The sequence below is a fragment of the Anoplophora glabripennis genome, unplaced genomic scaffold, assembly GCF_000390285.2.
Source record: "Anoplophora glabripennis isolate ALB-LARVAE unplaced genomic scaffold, Agla_2.0 scaffold26, whole genome shotgun sequence".
NCBI classification, from domain to species: domain Eukaryota; kingdom Metazoa; phylum Arthropoda; class Insecta; order Coleoptera; family Cerambycidae; genus Anoplophora; species Anoplophora glabripennis.
In genome coordinates, this window is record NW_019416261.1 from 2,204,426 (window position 1) to 2,223,385 (window position 18,960).

At 32.4% G+C, this 18,960-nt stretch overlaps 2 protein-coding genes across 2 annotated transcripts; one reads left to right on the forward strand and one right to left on the reverse strand.

The window, feature by feature from the left end:
• The first annotated feature begins 380 nt into the window (after nt 1-380).
• Nucleotides 381-17,084, forward strand: LOC108905985 (ATP-binding cassette sub-family F member 3). The gene is made up of 13 exons (XM_018709099.2): nt 381-578; nt 644-752; nt 809-980; nt 1,033-1,247; nt 1,305-1,461; nt 6,316-6,422; nt 6,683-6,883; nt 9,389-9,571; nt 9,644-9,817; nt 9,877-10,051; nt 10,401-10,581; nt 14,411-14,631; nt 14,686-17,084. Exons 1-13 carry the CDS (start codon nt 506-508, stop codon nt 14,845-14,847), a joined length of 2,130 nt encoding a protein of 709 aa, XP_018564615.1. The 5' UTR covers nt 381-505; the 3' UTR covers nt 14,848-17,084.
• Nucleotides 17,085-17,346: 262 nt separating this feature from the next.
• LOC108905898 (signal recognition particle receptor subunit beta) lies at nt 17,347-18,500 on the reverse strand. Its single transcript, XM_018708967.1, has 4 exons — nt 18,270-18,500; nt 18,047-18,213; nt 17,715-17,986; nt 17,347-17,658 (listed from the first exon to the last, which is right to left on the reverse strand). Exons 1-4 carry the CDS (start codon nt 18,355-18,357, stop codon nt 17,457-17,459), a joined length of 729 nt encoding a protein of 242 aa, XP_018564483.1. The 5' UTR covers nt 18,358-18,500; the 3' UTR covers nt 17,347-17,456.
• Nucleotides 18,501-18,960: the final 460 nt, after the last annotated feature.

Genomic DNA, 18,960 nt, shown 5'->3' on the forward strand with positions numbered 1-18,960 from the left:
TGGAGATAACCTCCCAACGGCTAGGCACGTTACAAGGCGAAGATAGAGATAGCTACTTTGAAGGGACGTGCTCTCTCTCTCCCTCTCTAGCATATTTAGTAATTTTATAGTAGCTCTCTCTCTATCTTCATCTTGTTGTAACTTATCCGGCCATTAGAAGGCCTCCACCTCCAGTAGTAAATGCTCGAAGTTAGAAATTAGAAAACCAGGTAAGTTTAAATTTCGAAGATCTTTAGTTAAAATCTATTACCATCTAAATTTCGTGCCACCAATATAAATTTTGAAAAGTAGGTGTCTTGTAGGAACAACTGAACGAATCTGGTTGAAAGGAATGCAGCGTATGAATTTCTGAATAAGCTTTTGGCAACACTGAAAAATTACATGTGAAATTGTGAAATAATTATAAATGTGTCATTTTTGGTTACTGTACTGTCATTTTCCAAATTTAAAGGTTAATTCCTATTAACCCATCAATTTATTTGGAAAAATCCGAACCGTCTATAAGATGGGAACGTGTAGTGAATACATTAAAAATGTGTTTCCTTCAATAGATGATGATCTGAAGCAATATGTTGAAGGTTTGTCACATTTCAAAACGATATTTTACCAACGTAAATTATTTTCAATTATAATGTTCTTGTAGGAGTTTTAGAAAACGGGGCCGAAGACTTTGAAGATAGCGAGGAAGTATATGAAGCCGTTGGAGAGGTTTTACAAGAAATATCTAGTGATAAAACAGAAGAAGACATACGGTAAGCCACCATTCTGATGTTGCAATATGCTATAATAAATATATTTCGATTTATAGAAATATATGTAATGAATTATTAAATATGTTAAAACCAAGTAAGAAAAAAGAGAACAATGGTCCAATGAAAGTATTAAATGCCCCTATACACCTAGGTTCGATGGTAGATAATTTAGAGAGTAATATTGGTGATATTAAAAGTATATGGGTTATGCAAAGAGATGATTCACTGGTAGGAAAAAAATGTTAATTAAATATACTATATTGAAACAAAATGCTTTTAGAAAGTTGATGCAAAAAAGTTAGAAAAAGCACAAGCCAAATTACAAGAAAAGCAGGATAAAAGAACAAAAGACGTGAAAACAGTAGCCCCTCCGAAATTACAAACTGCTACTGCTTCTCAGGTAACAAGCAAAAAAGAAAGTAAATTGGAATCAAAAGGCAATAATAGAACACAGGACATTAGAATAGAAAATTTCGATGTGGCTTATGGAGACAGGTATATTTTATTTCTACACTTTTTCAGAATATTCAAATTAAATTAATTGACTCTTAGGGTACTGCTTCAAGGTGCTGATTTGACATTAGCATTTGGAAGAAGATATGGTTTAGTTGGTAGAAATGGGTTAGGTAAAAGTACTTTGCTAAGAATGATTTCTGGAGGACAATTACGAATACCTTCTCACATATCTATCCTACATGTAGAACAAGAGGTAGGTACTTTTATTTGTATAAAATATCAACAGAAACATTATAGAAATGTTATTTAACCATGTATTTATTCATATTATTATTTACAGACTAATTTATCTTTATCATAGGATGAAACTATGGAATGTGTGAATCATTAGTTTCAAAGTACAATAAATATACAAGTATATTTTTTACATATTGCTACTATGTTATTACTCTTTATGTGCAAATTGTCTAGTATGTGTATGCATAGTGCAGAAAATGAATTAATATTTTTTTTATTCAATCCTTTTGAAATATCTTTGACAACATTTTATTCAAGTTGTTCCAGTATGTCTATTCTGGTCCATTTTTTCTTATTAAAAAGAATTCGAGATATTTTGAAAATTAAAAATATATTGTAAACTAAAACGAACAGGCTGATTTATACATCTCGGAAAATGTTTTTCTTCAAATCAAATGAAAATAATTGGATTCTGAAAATGGTATACTCATTTGTAAGATAAAAAATTTGTTATATATTCACACCGACTAGTGGAACTCTGGCAATTAGTCCAAGCATTCTGTCATGGATTAATGTTAAATTTGCAGAAATTATTACCTGGACAAAAAAATATGACCGTATAGAAAATTAAATTTTAAATTGAGTTTCTTGTTCTTTAAACTCAATCCAATATGGCGAACATGATTAAAAAAAATTGCAAAGTTGAAAAACCGGTTTTTCTAAAATAACTAAAAAAATATAGCACGGATTGAAAAATTTTAAATGAGAAAGTTGTAGGTTTTAAAAAGATCTATCGACTGATTTTTTGAAAGTATCGATTGCTTTGTTACTTTTCGAGATATATCGAAAAAACCGTTAAAAACCTTCTCTTTTCTCTTCTTCTATAACTCGTTTACATTTACGTGCCCATATTTGCTATTTACTGCAAGTATAGCCCGCGGCAAGCCAAAAAAGTACATTTTTGAAAAATTTAAAAATATTAATTATTTTTTGATATATCGATTTTTTGAAAAAAAGGCGCTCTCGAAAATTGGCTAGATCTTCTCAGCGGATAGCCCTACAGTAACGATTTTCGGTTTATTTTCTTCGTAAAGAGTTATATTATCATGCTGTTAAAAAATATTGACGATTTTATTAATTTTAAGGATCAAAAAATTACTGAAAAAGTTGCACTTTTTTGGGTATGTTTTTTTCAAATAACTATTTCAATTTTTATTATTTTTTTGTACTTAATCTGGAGTAGCTGAACACGAATATTATAGCATTTTCATAAAATAAAAATTGAAATAGTAATTTGAAAAAAACATACCCAAAAAAGTGCAACTTATTCAGTCATTTTTTTATCCTTAAAATTAATAAAATCGTCAACATTTTTTAACAGCATGATAATATAACTCTTTACGAAGAAAATAAACCGAAAATCGTTACTGTAGGGCTATCCGCTGAGAAGATCTAGCCAATTTTCGAAAGCGCCTTTTTTTCAAAAAATCGATATATCTCGAAAAATAATTAATATTTTTAAATTTTTCAAAAATGTACTTTTTTGGCTTGCCGCGGGCTATGCTTGCAGTAAATAGCAAATATGGGCACGTAAATGTAAACGAGTTATAGAAGAAGAGAAAAGAGAAGGTTTTTAACGGTTTTTTCGATATATCTCGAAAAGTAACAAAGCAATCGATACTTTCAAAAAATCAGTCGATAGATCTTTTTAAAACCTACAACTTTTTCATTTAAAATTTTTCAATCCGTGCTATATTCTTTTAGTTATTTTAGAAAAAACCGTTTTTTTCAACTTTGCGATTTTTTTTAACCATATTAGATCGAGTTTAAAGAACAAGAAACTCAATTTAAAATTTAATTTTCTATACGGTCATATTTTTTTGTCCAGGTAATAATTTCTGTAAGCATTTCTCTATAATGCTTGGACTAAATATATTTTTTTTCTTCTCTGAAACATACCCTTATTCTAATTGAATTTTTCTGTGTAAAACTATACTCTAGCATTTTTTTATAGTGTCAACAATTTTTGAGATACTAACCGTTGAAAATTACTTTCTTGAAATTCTCGGCCTTAACTCTTTCATTGCTTTATATAGAGATACAATATACACACCGCTATGTGTTGGCTGAAACGGATATACAGTAGACCCGCGGTAATCCGACAAACGTTTTGCAAGACGGTGTCGGATGATCGAATTAGTCAGACTATAGAGTACTGCCAATCTCCCCTTGCAGTCCGAAACTTTTTTGAAAAGGTGTACCTTATAATCCGACAAATTACTTATAATAATGGTATAATACATATACGATATGGAACTTAGTGAATTAAACAGCACAATAGATAGCCTAGGGTTTATTACCAATCAGTTACATACTACATATGTAAGTATATATTTCCAAGGTACATATGTTTTATAATCTTAATTTGAAAATGGATAAGCAAATAAATTTATGGTGCATGCAAATATTCATCAATTTTCTTTTATTTTACATTGGTAAAACACGAGAGTAAGGCCTTGTATCTCAGTCTCCTCAGAAGTAAAAGTTTGTTACACAATGCACCATTCTCTTCAGCCCATTACATACCCAGCTCAAATGCATTAATCGCATCTTTTGCTGACACTTGTGGAGTAGTTGCGATGACTTCATCATCATCGTCTTAATTTATTATTGGAGTAGAAATTTGGTTGACAATCTCCTCATCAAACATTTGATGGAAGGCACTTTCTTCTTCATCCATTCCACGTTACCAGATTTCCAAATTTTCCGAACTAATCTGTGTTTCGGTAGCAACTTGCTGTATGACTTCCGAAGTAACACTGATTTGGGGAGCAGTGTTGGGAGTGGTGACTATTTCTGGCCATAAGTTTTTCCTTGACGATGTAATGGTTGATGGGGGCAATGCATTCCAAGATTGACAAAGGGCGAAAACCAGGTCTTTCATGTTTAATTATTTTTATGTTTTTTCTATAGGTTGGTCTTTTGATATGGCCGTCAGCAGCAGTTTTTTGTTGTAGTCTTGCTTGACAAACTGAATGATATGCTGATCCATTGGTTGGATCAGCGCAGTGCAGTTTGGTGGAAGAAACATCGCAGTGATGCATTTATCCTCAGTTGTCAGTTCTTCTTCGGACGGATGACCGGGAGCATTATCAAGAAGCAGTAACGTCTTTTGAGGTAGATTATGATCTTTCAAACATTTCCTAATTTCTGGCACGAAGCATTCATCAAACTACTTTTTGAAAAGGTCTTTTGTCACTCGCTTTTTTGTCCATAATAGTGTACAGGTAAATCAATGTTTTTGAATGCTCGTGGATTTTTTTGATTTTCCAAAGACTACCATCTTTAGCCCGTGCGTGCTCGAAGCATTAGCACAAGGTAATATGGCTACACATTCTTTGCTCACCTTACGTCCAGGTACCGATTTCTCATCATGTGAAACAAATGTTTTGCTAGGTATTACACGCCAAAATAGCCCTGACTCATCTGCATTGTATACCTGTGAAGGGCAAAGATCTAAATCTTTCACTTTTTGTAAAAATCGCAATTTAAATGGCTCGATGCAGGATGCATTATTACAGAGTTTTTCTCCTGTTACAGTCATCAAACGTATTCCATGACGACTTTTGAAATGTTCCAACCATCCCTTGCCAGCCACAAAGTCGTCTTTTTTTGTTATCTCCTTGTAAAAAAATTATGCTTTCATGGCCAATATCGGCCCAGAAATAGGCGTATGCCTGTTTCTTTCCCGAAGAAACCACATGTACAAAGCTGGCCCTCAGTCAGTCGTTGACACGAACCTTTGAATGTTCTCGCGGTTCATTTTAATAACATAAATTGTGGAACGTCCTACAGCGTATTCACTTGCCATGTTATTAAAAGATTAATTACGATTTAGGCGGTCCAGAATCTCATTTTTTTCTTTAATTGTTAATGTTTTGTGTTTCCACTTTTGGATTTGCGAAGCCATTTCGACACGTGTAGATATGCGTTGTACGATGCGGCTGCAATATGCATGAGCACCTGCAGTCACATTCACAATCAAACTGAGACAATACGCGTCGAGCACAAGTCACGTATACGCATGTCGGATTATAGGGGGTGCCGGATTACCGCGGGTCAACTGTACTATTATTGCAATGAAAGACGAAGCACTATATTTGACGTTTTGCCACTATTAATCAAAAGAGTTTATAATTTGTTGTAAATGGGATTGATATCGACAGATAATTCAGTACCTGGTGCCCTCGGATCGAATGAGCCAAAAATTAGAAATCCAAAGAAATTGAGAAAAGATGAGTTTACTAGCAGTAGCTTATTTTTCCAATTCGAATGAGGGATCTTTTCGGGATTCTTTTAATGAATAGAGTGAAAAGAAAGGACCGCTGAGGAATTTGTGGAAGAAGTTAAAGAAAGCTTTAGCCCTTAGAGTGACTGAATCTTCTACCGACAAATCAATTGCATACAAAAATGAAAAATTACAGTGGACAGAATCCACCAATACTAAAAAAAAAATCATTAGACAACAAGAACCATAGGTATCTATACCTTGCGATGGCAAGCTTATACCTTGCATATTTGAAAGACTCGATTATTTATTCAGTTTGGAAGAAAAAAAATGTCTTCCATCAAACAAAAGATTTAAAAATATTTCCGAGTTCGTTATACCCTCAACATTTGTTGATTTATTTTTGTTATGCAATATAACAATATAATTTTTTATCCCACATGTGACTGACAGTCTCTCTTCACGAAAAACACATTTTCCCAGGATATATTGATCACCCTGCACAATGTGTATTTTTTAGATATTTTTGGAAGATGTCTTTATTCAAAAAAATTTGTTTCTTTAATTATATTTTTGTTTTAGGTAACAGGTGATGATACACTAGCATTAAATAGCGTTCTTGAATGTGATACAGTTAGGCAAGACTTGTTGAATAGAGAGAAAGAAGTTAGTGCTGCTATTAATGCGGGGTTGGTATATAAATAACGTATTTTAGTAGAATGGATATTTAAATATTTATAAAATTAATTACTTACTAATTAGAAAATTCAATGATCAAACTATCATCATGTATTTCATCCACATTATAAATATATTACAATTTGTAGATGCATAATAAACACTTTAAAATAAAACAATAAGAAACAAAACAACATAAAATCATCGGTTATGGTTCGACATTTTGTTTAGACATTATCTTACAACTGTAATTTTAAATCACGTATTTCAGGTCTGCAGATCCTGAACTTAACAACCAGCTTTCTGAAATTTACTCTCAACTACAGAATATTGAAGCAGATAAAGCTCCAGCTAAAGCATCAATAATTCTCAATGGTTTAGGTTTCACGTCTGAAATGCAACAGAATCCGACAAAAACTTTTTCTGGTGGATGGAGGATGCGTCTTGCATTGGCGCGAGCTCTGTTTTCAAGGTAAATTAAAAAAAAATACCTATATATGTCTACTCTAGACAGTTCTAAAATAATTTAAATATTTAAAACAGTTTTTCTTAATTTTTTTCAAAAGATTATCTTCAAATATTTGTAAAAAAGGATGTTCAAAATATATGATTCACTTCATTTGTGGATGTCTGCACATTAAAATTACTTTTCTAGTCCCTGTAGATGCACACAATCCATTCTATAGTTCTGATAAATATAAATAATTCCAGATTATGATTAGTCAGTACAGTGAGATATTTGTTGGTTTTTCATTGCAATTAAACGAGGTATTTACTGATATACAATGCGTCACTAACTTAGAACAAATTTGGTATATGAAAAAAAAAACTCTCTTGGAGAAAATGCTTAAATGCATCGATTAGTATTATAAGTAGTATACCTTTTTATAAAAAAATATTAACAGTGTCTCTGTGAACTGGAAAATATCACGTAGTCGATAATTTTATTAAATGGCAACCCTATTTTTATTTTGGAGACTTTTTAAGTATGTGTTTTACTTAAAAAATCTGTTGACTTGTGACTTTTTGGACCACTTGGAAGTGGACGAGAACTTTTTCGACAAAATTATCATCGGGGATGAATCGTGGTGTTATGGTTACGGACCTGAGTAAAACAACAGTCGTTGCAGTAGAAGGACACGAACTTCCTTCGCCTGAAAAAGGCCTGGCAAGTTGAAGACAATGTTGATATATTTTTTGACGTTTGTGGCATTGTTCACTCAGAGTACGTTCCTGAGCATCAAACAATGAAAAGTCTTCTTGAATGTTTTAAGGCAGCTGTGTGAGAGTGTTCGATTGAAATGGCCCGATTTGTGGCAGAGTAGGGATCTCTGTACATGATTTTTTAGCGAAAAACTGCATGATACCACTTCCTCACTTGATCTGGCACCCTGTTATTACTTTTTTTTCCCTCCGATGAAAAGGGAGCTGAAAGGGAAACCTTTTGCAGAAGTTCCAGAGGTGAAAAGTAAATCGAAAGCAGCATTGCAAGGCATCGGAAAGGATGAGTATGAAAGGTGTTTCATGCAGTGGAATAAAATGTTTGCACTAGTGTATTAGTATTAAAATAAATTCTATATTTTTTGGAAACGGTGTCCAGCTATTTTTGGGTCATCCCTCGTATATCGAAAACAGTACAATATATTCTTTGTCAAACATATTTCTCTCGAAAGCATTTATTAATCGATATCAAACAAATACACCTTTATTTTAAAAAGTATGAAAATCTTATAAACGGCAGTAAGAATTAAAAAATAGGCCTATATTTTTTTTATAGGCCAAAACTGCTGAGGACACACTGACCCCAGTCCCCCACAATAGCTGTCAGTAAATTGAATACATTAGTAGATATGCAGGGTGTTAGAAGTTTGACTGCCAATAAGGTTTGTGCGGGGTCCTTTGATAAAATTCAAATCGAACAATGTGACAATGGCGCGGCGGTTTATTAAGGTACTAAAGTGTCCAGCAATACGCTATTCAGTTGGTATCTGAATTCAACCATGTTGGAGTGTTTTTTGCATTCATTATTTCCTTTTCTTGAGGTGTTTCCCAGCGAGTGTGCGAATATTGGATTCGAAGGTGTCGTACGTGCATCGAAAATGGTTGTGGACATTTTGAGCATATGTTGTAGATTGTTTTGTACTTGTGCATTTAAAAATTACTGAATTTTGCTTTTTGGTAACTAAATTATTTTTAATACGTATGATTATTTGGACGACGTGAATCTTTGGGTACTTTAAAGTACTTTAATTACATATTTTTCAAATACGTAATTTGATTAAAAGTTAAATTCCTGTTTTATGAGATTCATAATTACTAAAATTCGAGCTAAAATTTAAGCACAACGCTATCTTCGTACTACAAAATCGATACATTTTATTTTATTTATTTAAAAACTGGAAAACGATTGTTTTGAAATTTATTAAATGTTTCACAATAATAGTTGTTTACATTTTTTCCGTAGGACAAGTCTGCCGCATGTACACGTGGTGTGCATCAGCAGGTTAAGCGCTGTTGTCACGTTGTGATGAAACTCCACAATATTAATACACGCTGTATTTTGAAAACTGTTAATCTTAGCCTCTGTAATATACAATTGTTTTGTTCATTTATAATTACTCTATCTCATGCTGAAGTAATGGCAGTCAAACTTCTTACATCCTGTAGATTCAAATAAGACAGCTTTTACCCATACGTTAAATAAATATAATGAAAAACAAAAACATCATAATGAAAAATCAATTTTCAACTTTCAAGTTCAAGAGCTAATAACTCTACATGGGATGAGCCCAAATAAAAAAAATTATAAAGATTTATGATACTATTTTTGCGAGTCCTACCCAAATCTGAGAGATTTCCATAACACGCTTAATTTTGCCCCAGTATACTTAAGATGGCCTTATTATGATTAACCTACGCATTGAGTAATGTACACATTATAATTATGCATTATCACTTTTAACACATATATTTTTAGGCCTGATCTGCTTTTACTTGATGAACCTACCAATATGTTGGACATAAAAGCCATCATTTGGTTGGAGAATTACCTTCAAAACTGGCCTACCACTCTACTTGTTGTGTCTCACGATCGCAATTTCTTAGATACTGTGCCTACAGATATATTACATCTTCATTCACAAAGGATAGACTCTTATCGGTAAGAAACTAAAAATTTAAATACAATTGTCAGAAATTTACTTACATAGTCAGTATTTTTTAAATTTTCTAGAGGCAATTACGAGCAATTTGAGAAAACGAAAATTGAAAAACTAAAGAACCAACAAAGGGAGTACGAAGCTCAAATGCAACAGAGGCAACATGTTCAGGAATTCATCGACAGGTTTAGGTACAATGCGAACAGAGCTGCACTGGTACAATCAAAAATCAAGATGTTAGAAAAATTGTAAGTTAAGTAATACCCATTTAATAGAAATTTGTTATGTATTTTACGATGATTTTCAGGCCAGAATTAAAACCTATAGTAAAAGAAACCGAAGTAGTATTAAAATTGCCTGAAACTGAGCCTTTATCACCTCCTATTTTGCAACTTGATGAGGTATCGTTCAGATACAATACAGAAAGGCTTATATTTAGCAATGTCAATCTTGGAGCCACAATGGACTCGAGGATATGTATTGTAAGTTAAATTTCTATACAGGGTGGGTCAATTTTGATACTTTTAGAGGACGTCTCATATGTCCTGCATACAGGTCAGTGAGGTACACAATACATTTCTGTAATTTTGGGGATAAAATTCATAAAAACACTAAAAAATTAAAAATGCTCTGTCTCTTAAACGAATCAAGATATTGAAATGGAGTTTCCACCATTACAATTTTTTAAAAAAGTCGAATCCATAACTGCTTTTTGTCTATCCACTGAAAATACGTGAAATCAAGTATCGAAACTGGCCTACCTGTACAAACTGTTTATAACATTTTTTTTAAATTTTTTTGCCCTTATTGGCTGGGTTTAACTTTTTTTAGGTCGGCGATAATGGCGCCGGAAAGACAACTCTCCTTAAAATCATCATGGGAATTTTATCTCCAACCCTTGGCATGAGGCACGTACATAGGAATCTTAAGTTTGGTTACTTCAGTCAGCATCACGTGGACCAACTTGATATGAATGTGAATTCGGTTGAATTACTTCAGCAGACTTATCCCGGTAAGTTCTCAACTTTCAATATGATTAAGTTGAATGTTAAAAAACATTAAAGTTAACAATCAGTATACAGTGTGACCCCGAATGGAGTACCGGCGATACCGCACTCTTGTAAACTTTTTTATTGTTGATTTTTCGAGAAAGTTATTCTTAATAAAAAGTTTTGCTTATCTTGGGAAGCCATAAGCAGTAATCAAATATAAAATATATAAAACATACAAGGGGTCCAAAAAATTTCAAAATGTGAAATTTTCCCTAAGCAAAGTGCCTTTAATTTTTGTTTTCATTAAGAACTGTATTTAACAAAAGTTGTTTGAGAACTCAAGAAATATTTAAATGCGGAGTTTAGTCAAAAAAGAAGAATAATCACATTTTGCAAATAAGAAGACGGAATTTATAACTATCTTACTTAAAGCAGACAGAAATTGTAAAAAATAAGTAAACTTTTATTTTAAATTTATTATATCATAAGAGGTTTGACGTTACAGGATGTTGCAAATTCGCTTTTCACTACAGGGATCTCGGACACGGTAAGAGGTACGAAGTAGCTTAAACGGGGGCAAAGTTGCATAAACAGGGGACCAAATTTATGCCTCTAAAAAATCAAGACTAACATGATTAGTTTTCGAAATATTTGAAAAAAAATGAAATTTTGTAAATCCATTTTTGTTTCATTTCAGCCTTGTTTGAGGGGATATTGAAAAAAGAACAACGCTTTCTCATGGCCATTTTTTTCCCCTCTATCGATTGGCATAATCAATTTTTATATGTAACGTTTCATCTCTCTAGGACCATCATCAACTTAATTTTTTTAAATACGACCCTAGAAATTTTATTACATTTTTTGCAAGCCTTCATAACCCCCAATACTGTACCAAGCAATCCAAACCACGTGAGAAAATTGGAATTCAATATGGCGTCGAGGGCAAACATTTGTTTGATTCATATAAACTTATGTGTTTTGTTAAGAGTTTGCGTTTTTCTGTTGGCTTGGCTTTGTTTTTTTGAACTTTGACTGTATAATGAGTGTTTCGTGGATTGTAGTTAGGTGTCTTTGTTATTGTCAATCAATATGCAGAGTGATTACTTAAAGAAGCTAGTAGTAGTAGTATATTAATTAATGTAACGTTGGCATTATAATGAAAAATACATAAATTAAGGAATTGGAATGTATTGATATCATTGTAAAAATTATTGATAGTACCTAACAAATTTTTCTTGATTTTTAAAAAGTATAATTCCATTCCATTTTCGCTTGTATTTTCTAGTAATTTTCTTCTTTTATATATCCATGTTTGGTGCCGTTTTCTCGATAAATCATTGAAATGAGGAAAATATTTAAAATTCACTATGTCAGGTAAACACTGAAAGCTAACTTGGTCTCGATTTCCACGACTTCCACAACCCACTACTATGCATGTTACCAGCATTAGTAATACATATCGTTGCGACACAATTCAATAAAAGACAAGTTGAACACTTCCTTAAATAAAATACATGAATAATTTCTTACTAAAAACTCGTATTAAACGCTTTTTACTAAAAACTTCTGGACTGATTTAATGCATTCTCAATGTAAACATAACTTGTTTGCCATCAGCGCCATATTGCTTAAAAATTTGACAGGTCGTTGGATTGCCTAACTGCCTTTGCCCGAACCAGATTCAGACGTTTTGTCTCGAAAAATTCAAACTCAATAAGTTGCTGCGTCAAAATTAAAACATTATTACAATTTTAATTTTATTATGACGAATTAATTCTTAAAAATGCATATGAATATTATCGAAATGTATTATATCTATAACCGCAACTGTGAAAGAGCATGTCAGATGTATGAATATCCTGAAAAAATAGATCGGAATTTGTTTGAATTTTGAGCACTCGAGAAGCCTAGAAATAACTATGGACACGGGAATAAAACTCTAATAATTTTTCATTTTAATCTGTGGTGGTAATAGTTTAAATAACTAGATGGAGTTCACAGGGTCTAACGACACTTACAGTGTATGATAATTCAATAAACAAAGAAATCTAAATAAAAAAATTAGATAAATTAGGAACAATACAGCGAAAATGAAATTTTCGAGAGAAAACGTCTGAATCTGGTTCGGGCTGGAGCAATACAGTATTGGGGGTCATAAAGGCTTGCAAAAATGCAATAAAATTTCCAGGGTCATATTTAAAAAAATGAAATGAAGTTGATGATGGTCCAGGAAAGACGACACGTTACATGTAAAATTGATTATGACAAACTTTTTGTTGTATTTCCGGCCAGTTCAGTGTTTTTTTAAAAACGCAAAGTTTTTGGTGTCATTCAGCATAAGAAATTCATTATAACGATGCCTGCCCACATAATTGGTCTTCTAAATTGCCATTTTCTTCATCCACTTCTTTTCGGCTTGATCTGAGACTCAATTCGGCCTCTATAATAACTATCGCCTGCATTTCATGAGTTAACAATAAGCACTGCGAGTAGTTGGGCCCCACCTCGAAAAACTCGTGTTCCCGATTTTTCTCCTATCTAAAACTGTTTTCCTTTATTCTTCATATAATAAAGCATTGTGTAAGCCAGTGTGGCTTTACCCCTTGAGAACTATTTGTTTTGAGAATTATCAAAATTCTCCATGTTTAATGTCTTCATGTTCCGACGTGTTTTTATTTTTAAGGATAAAGGTGATTTTACTTAAAAAAATATATCTACCAAAAAACCAGGAGATTCAATAATACATTTCATGTAAATATTTTCCTACTTATTTCAACAGACCATTTATTTACGGTCGTTATAACCGAGACGTAATAAACAATTACATATATTTTATTTAAAATTTTTATTGAAAAAATGAGAAAGTTACAATAGAAGTTGTTAAATATGTAGGTACATGTATTGCTTTGTGTTTAAAAAATCTCGCACGCTTCATTTTTAGCGATTTGTTTTTGAATAGAGACTATTTTATTTCTATCCTTCCAAATTGTTGAAATCTTAGAGTGTGATACGCCACATTCTTTTGCTATGCTTGCATTAGTTTCCCCGTTTTTAGTCTCCGTATTATATGTGATTTTTCTTCTTTATTAAACACTATTCTCTTCGAAATCGTGATAGAAAGTGGTAATATACATAGACATACTAACTGGTGTCAAAAGTGTGGATGCTGGCGGGGTGGGTGGAAGAGCGGTGCATTAGTTTTAAGGCCATGTATCACCAATGGTCATTATAACCGAGATGGTAAATGTATATAAAAACGCGTCGACATGTCATAGTAAACAGTGTCGTAGTAAACAATATTTTTAATGTGGTCTTTTTATAGGACTTAATCCGGACTTTCAAATTCCATCGTTATATCCAATATGTCGTATAAATCAATGTCGTTATAACCAATTTTCACTGTATCTGTATCTTAAGAAATTTTTTTATAATTTACAGGATTTGTAATCACTATATCGACAGCAGTTTATACCACGAGACTTTTGTCAAAAATAGAGCCCGTGTTAATTTTTTTCTATCTTTTCGGAAAATAGGGAAACCTCCAAAAAGCACCCTGTACATTAAAATACTGGTAATTCATACATTCCATTCCATCTGTCCTCAAAATGTATTGAATGTACTGAATTTGAATGAATTATCTTAAAAAAATACGTAAAATAAATAAGAATAACTTAAAAAAATAATAAAACCTCGCCCTATATCTCAAAAAATTAGACATTTGTGGATATCCAATCATACGAACATAATTTTTGGTTAGGCAATCACCTGTACAATTTTGTCTGGAACATTGCAACTGTATACCATTTCATATGCATTAATGTCAACTAAATTCCTGTTGCTTTGTCTCAGGTAAACCGATTGAGGAATATAGGAGACAGTTGGGTAGCTTTGGGGTCTCAGGCGATTTGGCACTACAGACTGTGTCCAGTTTATCGGGGGGTCAAAAATCAAGAGTCGCGTTTGCCAGGATGTGCATGGGTTTTCCCAACTTCCTTGTCCTTGATGAACCCACTAATCATCTGGATATAGAGACAATAGAGGCGTTAGGGAAAGCCATTCAAAAATACACCGTAAGTAGATGGTTATATTGGCACCTTAACTGCATCACAAAAAAAATGTTTTAGGGTGGTGTGATCTTGGTTTCCCACGATGAAAGGTTGATAAGGATGGTGTGCAATGAGCTGTGGATATGTGGAAATGGATCTGTCAAGAGCATAGAAGGCGGTTTCGATGAATATAGGAGAATAGTGGAAGAGGAACTGGAATCCGCGGCACAGTCGAAATAACAGCTAGTTAAATCAACAAATTAACTAAATTCTAAGCACTGTGATTCATTTGTCAGTGTATTTCATTTCTATCAAGAAATTTAATTATATGAATGTGCCTGTTTTAAATAACTTGTACTATTTATGACTTTTTTTGTTATATTTATAATATATTCATATTTAATAACTATAATGTTCCTGTGGTATTGAATTATTTTAAAAATTGCTAGATAAAATAACAGATTTACTAAAAAATAGTATTTGAAACCTCCCATTTCTTAATTCCTCACCAACTAACATTCCGACTGCCAAATCGGTGTATTGGACTAAGAAACTACAGGGTGTTCCAGGGAACAGTCGTCATACAGTAGTCGCAGACTCCCGAGGTAAAAATACTTACATTTAAAACAAATCAACTTAATCCAAAAATCCTTCATTTAAAAATTATAAGGTGGTAAAATCTTACTTTTGAAATACTAGGACAGTGAATTAATTTTGCGGAATTTTTGCAAATTCTAGGTTTTATTAAAAATTTTGTACATTATTTTTCAAAGTATAGTACATCGCTAGGCACTACTTTTTCCCATCTTTCTGACAGCAAGCATACGGATTTCGTTTCGAAAGAACAACTAATCTTTTGATATTATCCACTAATGGATCCAATTTTTGGTATCTTCGTAAGATTGGAAGTGCTGGTTAGTCAAGTCATGTTCCATGGATCGGAACAAGTAGTAATCTGATGGAGCAATATCTGGATGGGATAAAATATCCCATTTCAACATTTCTAAGAATTTTTTGACTATGAGCAATATGTTGTCGAGCGTTGTCATGTTGAGAAATTACTTTATCATGCCTTTGCTCAAATTGCGGCCGTTTTTCTTTAATGTATAACTCAAACGCATCAGTTGTGTTTAGTAGCGCTCACCAGTGATGGTTTTATACGGTTGAAGCAGCCCATAGTACACAACACCAAGCTGGTCCCAACAAATGCAGAGCATGAGCTTTGTAGCATGAATATTCATCCTTACCATTGATCTTGAAGCATGACCAGGCAAACCCCACGATTTTTTACATTTAGAATTATCAGAGCATATACATTTTTCATCGACAGTGACGATACGATAAAAAAAAACCTTTTTTTCCATTGAAGCATTTGTTCACGTGAAAAATCGCCATTCAACATCTCTCGGATTCAATTCGTATGGCATCCAATTTCCTTGCTTTTGAAACATACCGAGTGCATTTAAACATTTGGAAACTATTGTGTGATAAACATTCAACGATTCAGCTAGTTCACCTTGCGTTTGACATGAATCTGGGTCAAGTAATGCTTCCAATTCATCTTCAAACTTTTTCTGTTGAGCAGGACATTCTTTGCCAACTGCATTGAAATCACCACTTTTAAAACATTGAAACAATACTCACATGTTTTTATCGATCTAGCATGTTCACCAGAAATTTCCAAAGGCACTTCAAGTCAATTTATCATCTTATTATTACTTCGTTTAAAAGTTATTCATAAATATCTAAAAATCGACATTAAACAAAATTAATTCACAATTCTAGTATTGTGGATGAAGTTTGAGGGATTTACAATAGACATCATAACTTGTGCTATATCGCATCGTACATGTATATAAATGTCAAAGCTCTGTCATTAAAGCTTTCTTTCTATCGTATTATTTTGCTGAAGTGTAATTTCTCCACACTGAAAATGTCGAATTACAATCCAACAAAACACTATTTGCAGGAAGTTTTATTTTTATCAAAGAAAAGTGCTGCTGAAAGACATCGAATCCTTTTTCCGAATTTTTACTTTGCCACCTCTTTTTTTTTCGGAAGTAGCCGCCATATTGGAAAAATGCCGCTCCAAAACAGTTTTTCGACGATATTTCCTTTCCGACTCACTTTACGGTCAAAATAGTTATATAATAAATTAAACTAGAGAACATTTCCTATAATTTATGTATTAACCTTTTTTCTGTGAAATGAATAGTTTCGACGTACGAGCGCTTTACCATTTTACCGTTTCTTGGAACATCCTGTGTAATATTATACACTAATCTACTAATGTAAATATATATTGGTTAACAATTGCAATTTCTGAACATTTATTTACTTTACTAATATTTTGAAAACATGGCCTCAATTGGATTGAAAAAAGAATGCAATGAAGGTTGTGATTAACAACTTCCACAAAATTTCATTTCAAGTTTTTAATTTAAAATAACGAAGTTCGTGTCGACTTCCGGTATAAGCGGAAGTGCTGGAGAGTCCTACTGTTCCCAGTGTGACACCCTGTATACTAATACCATAAAACGTGAAAAGTAATGAACAAAATGTAAAAAAATTATTCGTATTTCCTAAAATTTTTAACAGAATAATTTTACATAAATATTATGTTAATATTAGTGATAATAATACATTAATTTTTATACTATTTCTGAATAATTTGTTATAACCTTATCATATCGAGAAAAAATAAGAATATTTATTTCAATAACGTAATAATAACAAAATTGTAATACTCTTAAAAAAAATGATTACAAAAAAATAATAAATTACAATCATCTTCAAAACAACACAAATTAAATACATATCTTTCTGAAGTACAATAAATTACCACACAATCAAAATCTAGCTAACCATTTCTTCAACCCCTCTATATCTACAGACCCATTCTTGTGATAGGCATAAGATTCAGATATATCAACTTTAACTTTAAGAGCATCAAAATCAAAATCCTCATCAGGATTGCCTAAGATAGAAGCTCGTTTTGCTTTGGGGTCCACAGAATCCAACTGTTTAGATTTGGTAACACGAAGTGTATTTCTGAAAAATATATTTAAATTTATACACAATCATTTTAAATTACTCTTTTCCCTTACAATTCCTTCTCCAAAATCGATTTTACAGCAGTTGTACCTTTAGCAAAGGTTTGGTCCTGTTTATTGCATAAAATAAGTACATCAGTGCTACTGGATGCAATTAGAGAATCTACTAAAATGTTATATAAGAATTCAGCAACATCTCGAATGTCTTGTTGCAAAGTTACAGAATCAATCACAAATACAATTCCTTTCGCAGTACTTTTGTACTGTTCAAAGAATTTGTCCCTTAAACGTTCATGACCTGGAATATCGACAATTTTCAACACATCCTAAAATTTATAATAATTAACAAACAGGCACATGTACAAGAAAACCATAAGAATTCTTACATTATTAACTATATAACTACCAATGTTTTCTTTAATTGATGTATGTGTCTGAACATTTTTATTATGAACCAACTGTGAATAAATTAATGTTTTTCCACTATCACACAGTCCAGTTAATAAAATACCTCTTTTTGAGCTCTTCCTACGTTTGTAAAGTGCAAATAATACTGAAAATACATTCTTTTGTAACATATGGTCAATATTATTAAAATGCTGCACTTACCCAAAGATATGACTATCACAAATACTGCAATAAATATCTGTGTAAAATCAGTACCCTCCAGCTTAACTGGTACTTTTTTATCTGCCATTTTCTATTTTCTCAAATTAGAAAATACATAAATCTATATTATATGTTGTTGTACAAAAAAAGTGACTGCTGCAAGTACTGACAGATGACAGCTTTTATTCTTTTTTAACCACTTTTGCATGGAGACTAGAGTCTCCATGCACTTTTGCATCAGAACTTTAGTCATGGAGACTATACATGGAGACTAGATAAGGAGCACGAACTCATACGGGAAAATTGACAAAATTTGTCCAAGAAATGGCAGAAGTTGGGGTGGCGCTAGTGTTCCATATGACCCAAGTGAATGTAGCATAATAAATACGAGTGAAGTAAGCAAATAACCAAATTTTGAGGTTAGTCACAGAATTATAACACCAGAAGCGACAGTTCCGCTTCCCGCCAATTTTTTTTTCGAGTACGCATGTGCGAAAATCGCCATTATTTTGTTGGTATTCCCGTCAACCTAAAAATATTTTATGTTTGATGCGTGTGTCATCAGTTATTGTATTTCTTGTATTCGTGCATAAATACTTTTTTATTTCTGTATAATATCATGAGTAGAAAAGGTGGAACAGTTTGTGTTGTTCGTGGGTGTTAGTTCGTTGTAGTATTATATTTTTTATAT

Bases quoted from the DNA above. Each gene is read 5' to 3' on its own strand.
- LOC108905898 (XM_018708967.1), bottom strand. From the start codon at position 18,357: ATGGCAGATAAAAAAGTACCAGTTAAGCTGGAGGGTACTGATTTTACA. The intron at 18,214-18,269 runs GTAAGTGCAGCA...ATGTATTTTCAG, and splicing joins TGTGATAGTCATATCTTTGG to TATTATTTGCACTTTACAAA. The intron at 17,987-18,046 runs GTAAGAATTCTT...TATAAATTTTAG, and splicing joins GTAGTTATATAGTTAATAAT to GATGTGTTGAAAATTGTCGA.
- LOC108905985 (XM_018709099.2), top strand. From the start codon at position 506: ATGGGAACGTGTAGTGAATACATTAAAAATGTGTTTCCTTCAATAGAT. The intron at 981-1,032 runs GTAGGAAAAAAA...AAATGCTTTTAG, and splicing joins TGCAAAGAGATGATTCACTG to AAAGTTGATGCAAAAAAGTT. The intron at 9,572-9,643 runs GTAAGAAACTAA...TAAATTTTCTAG, and splicing joins CAAAGGATAGACTCTTATCG to AGGCAATTACGAGCAATTTG.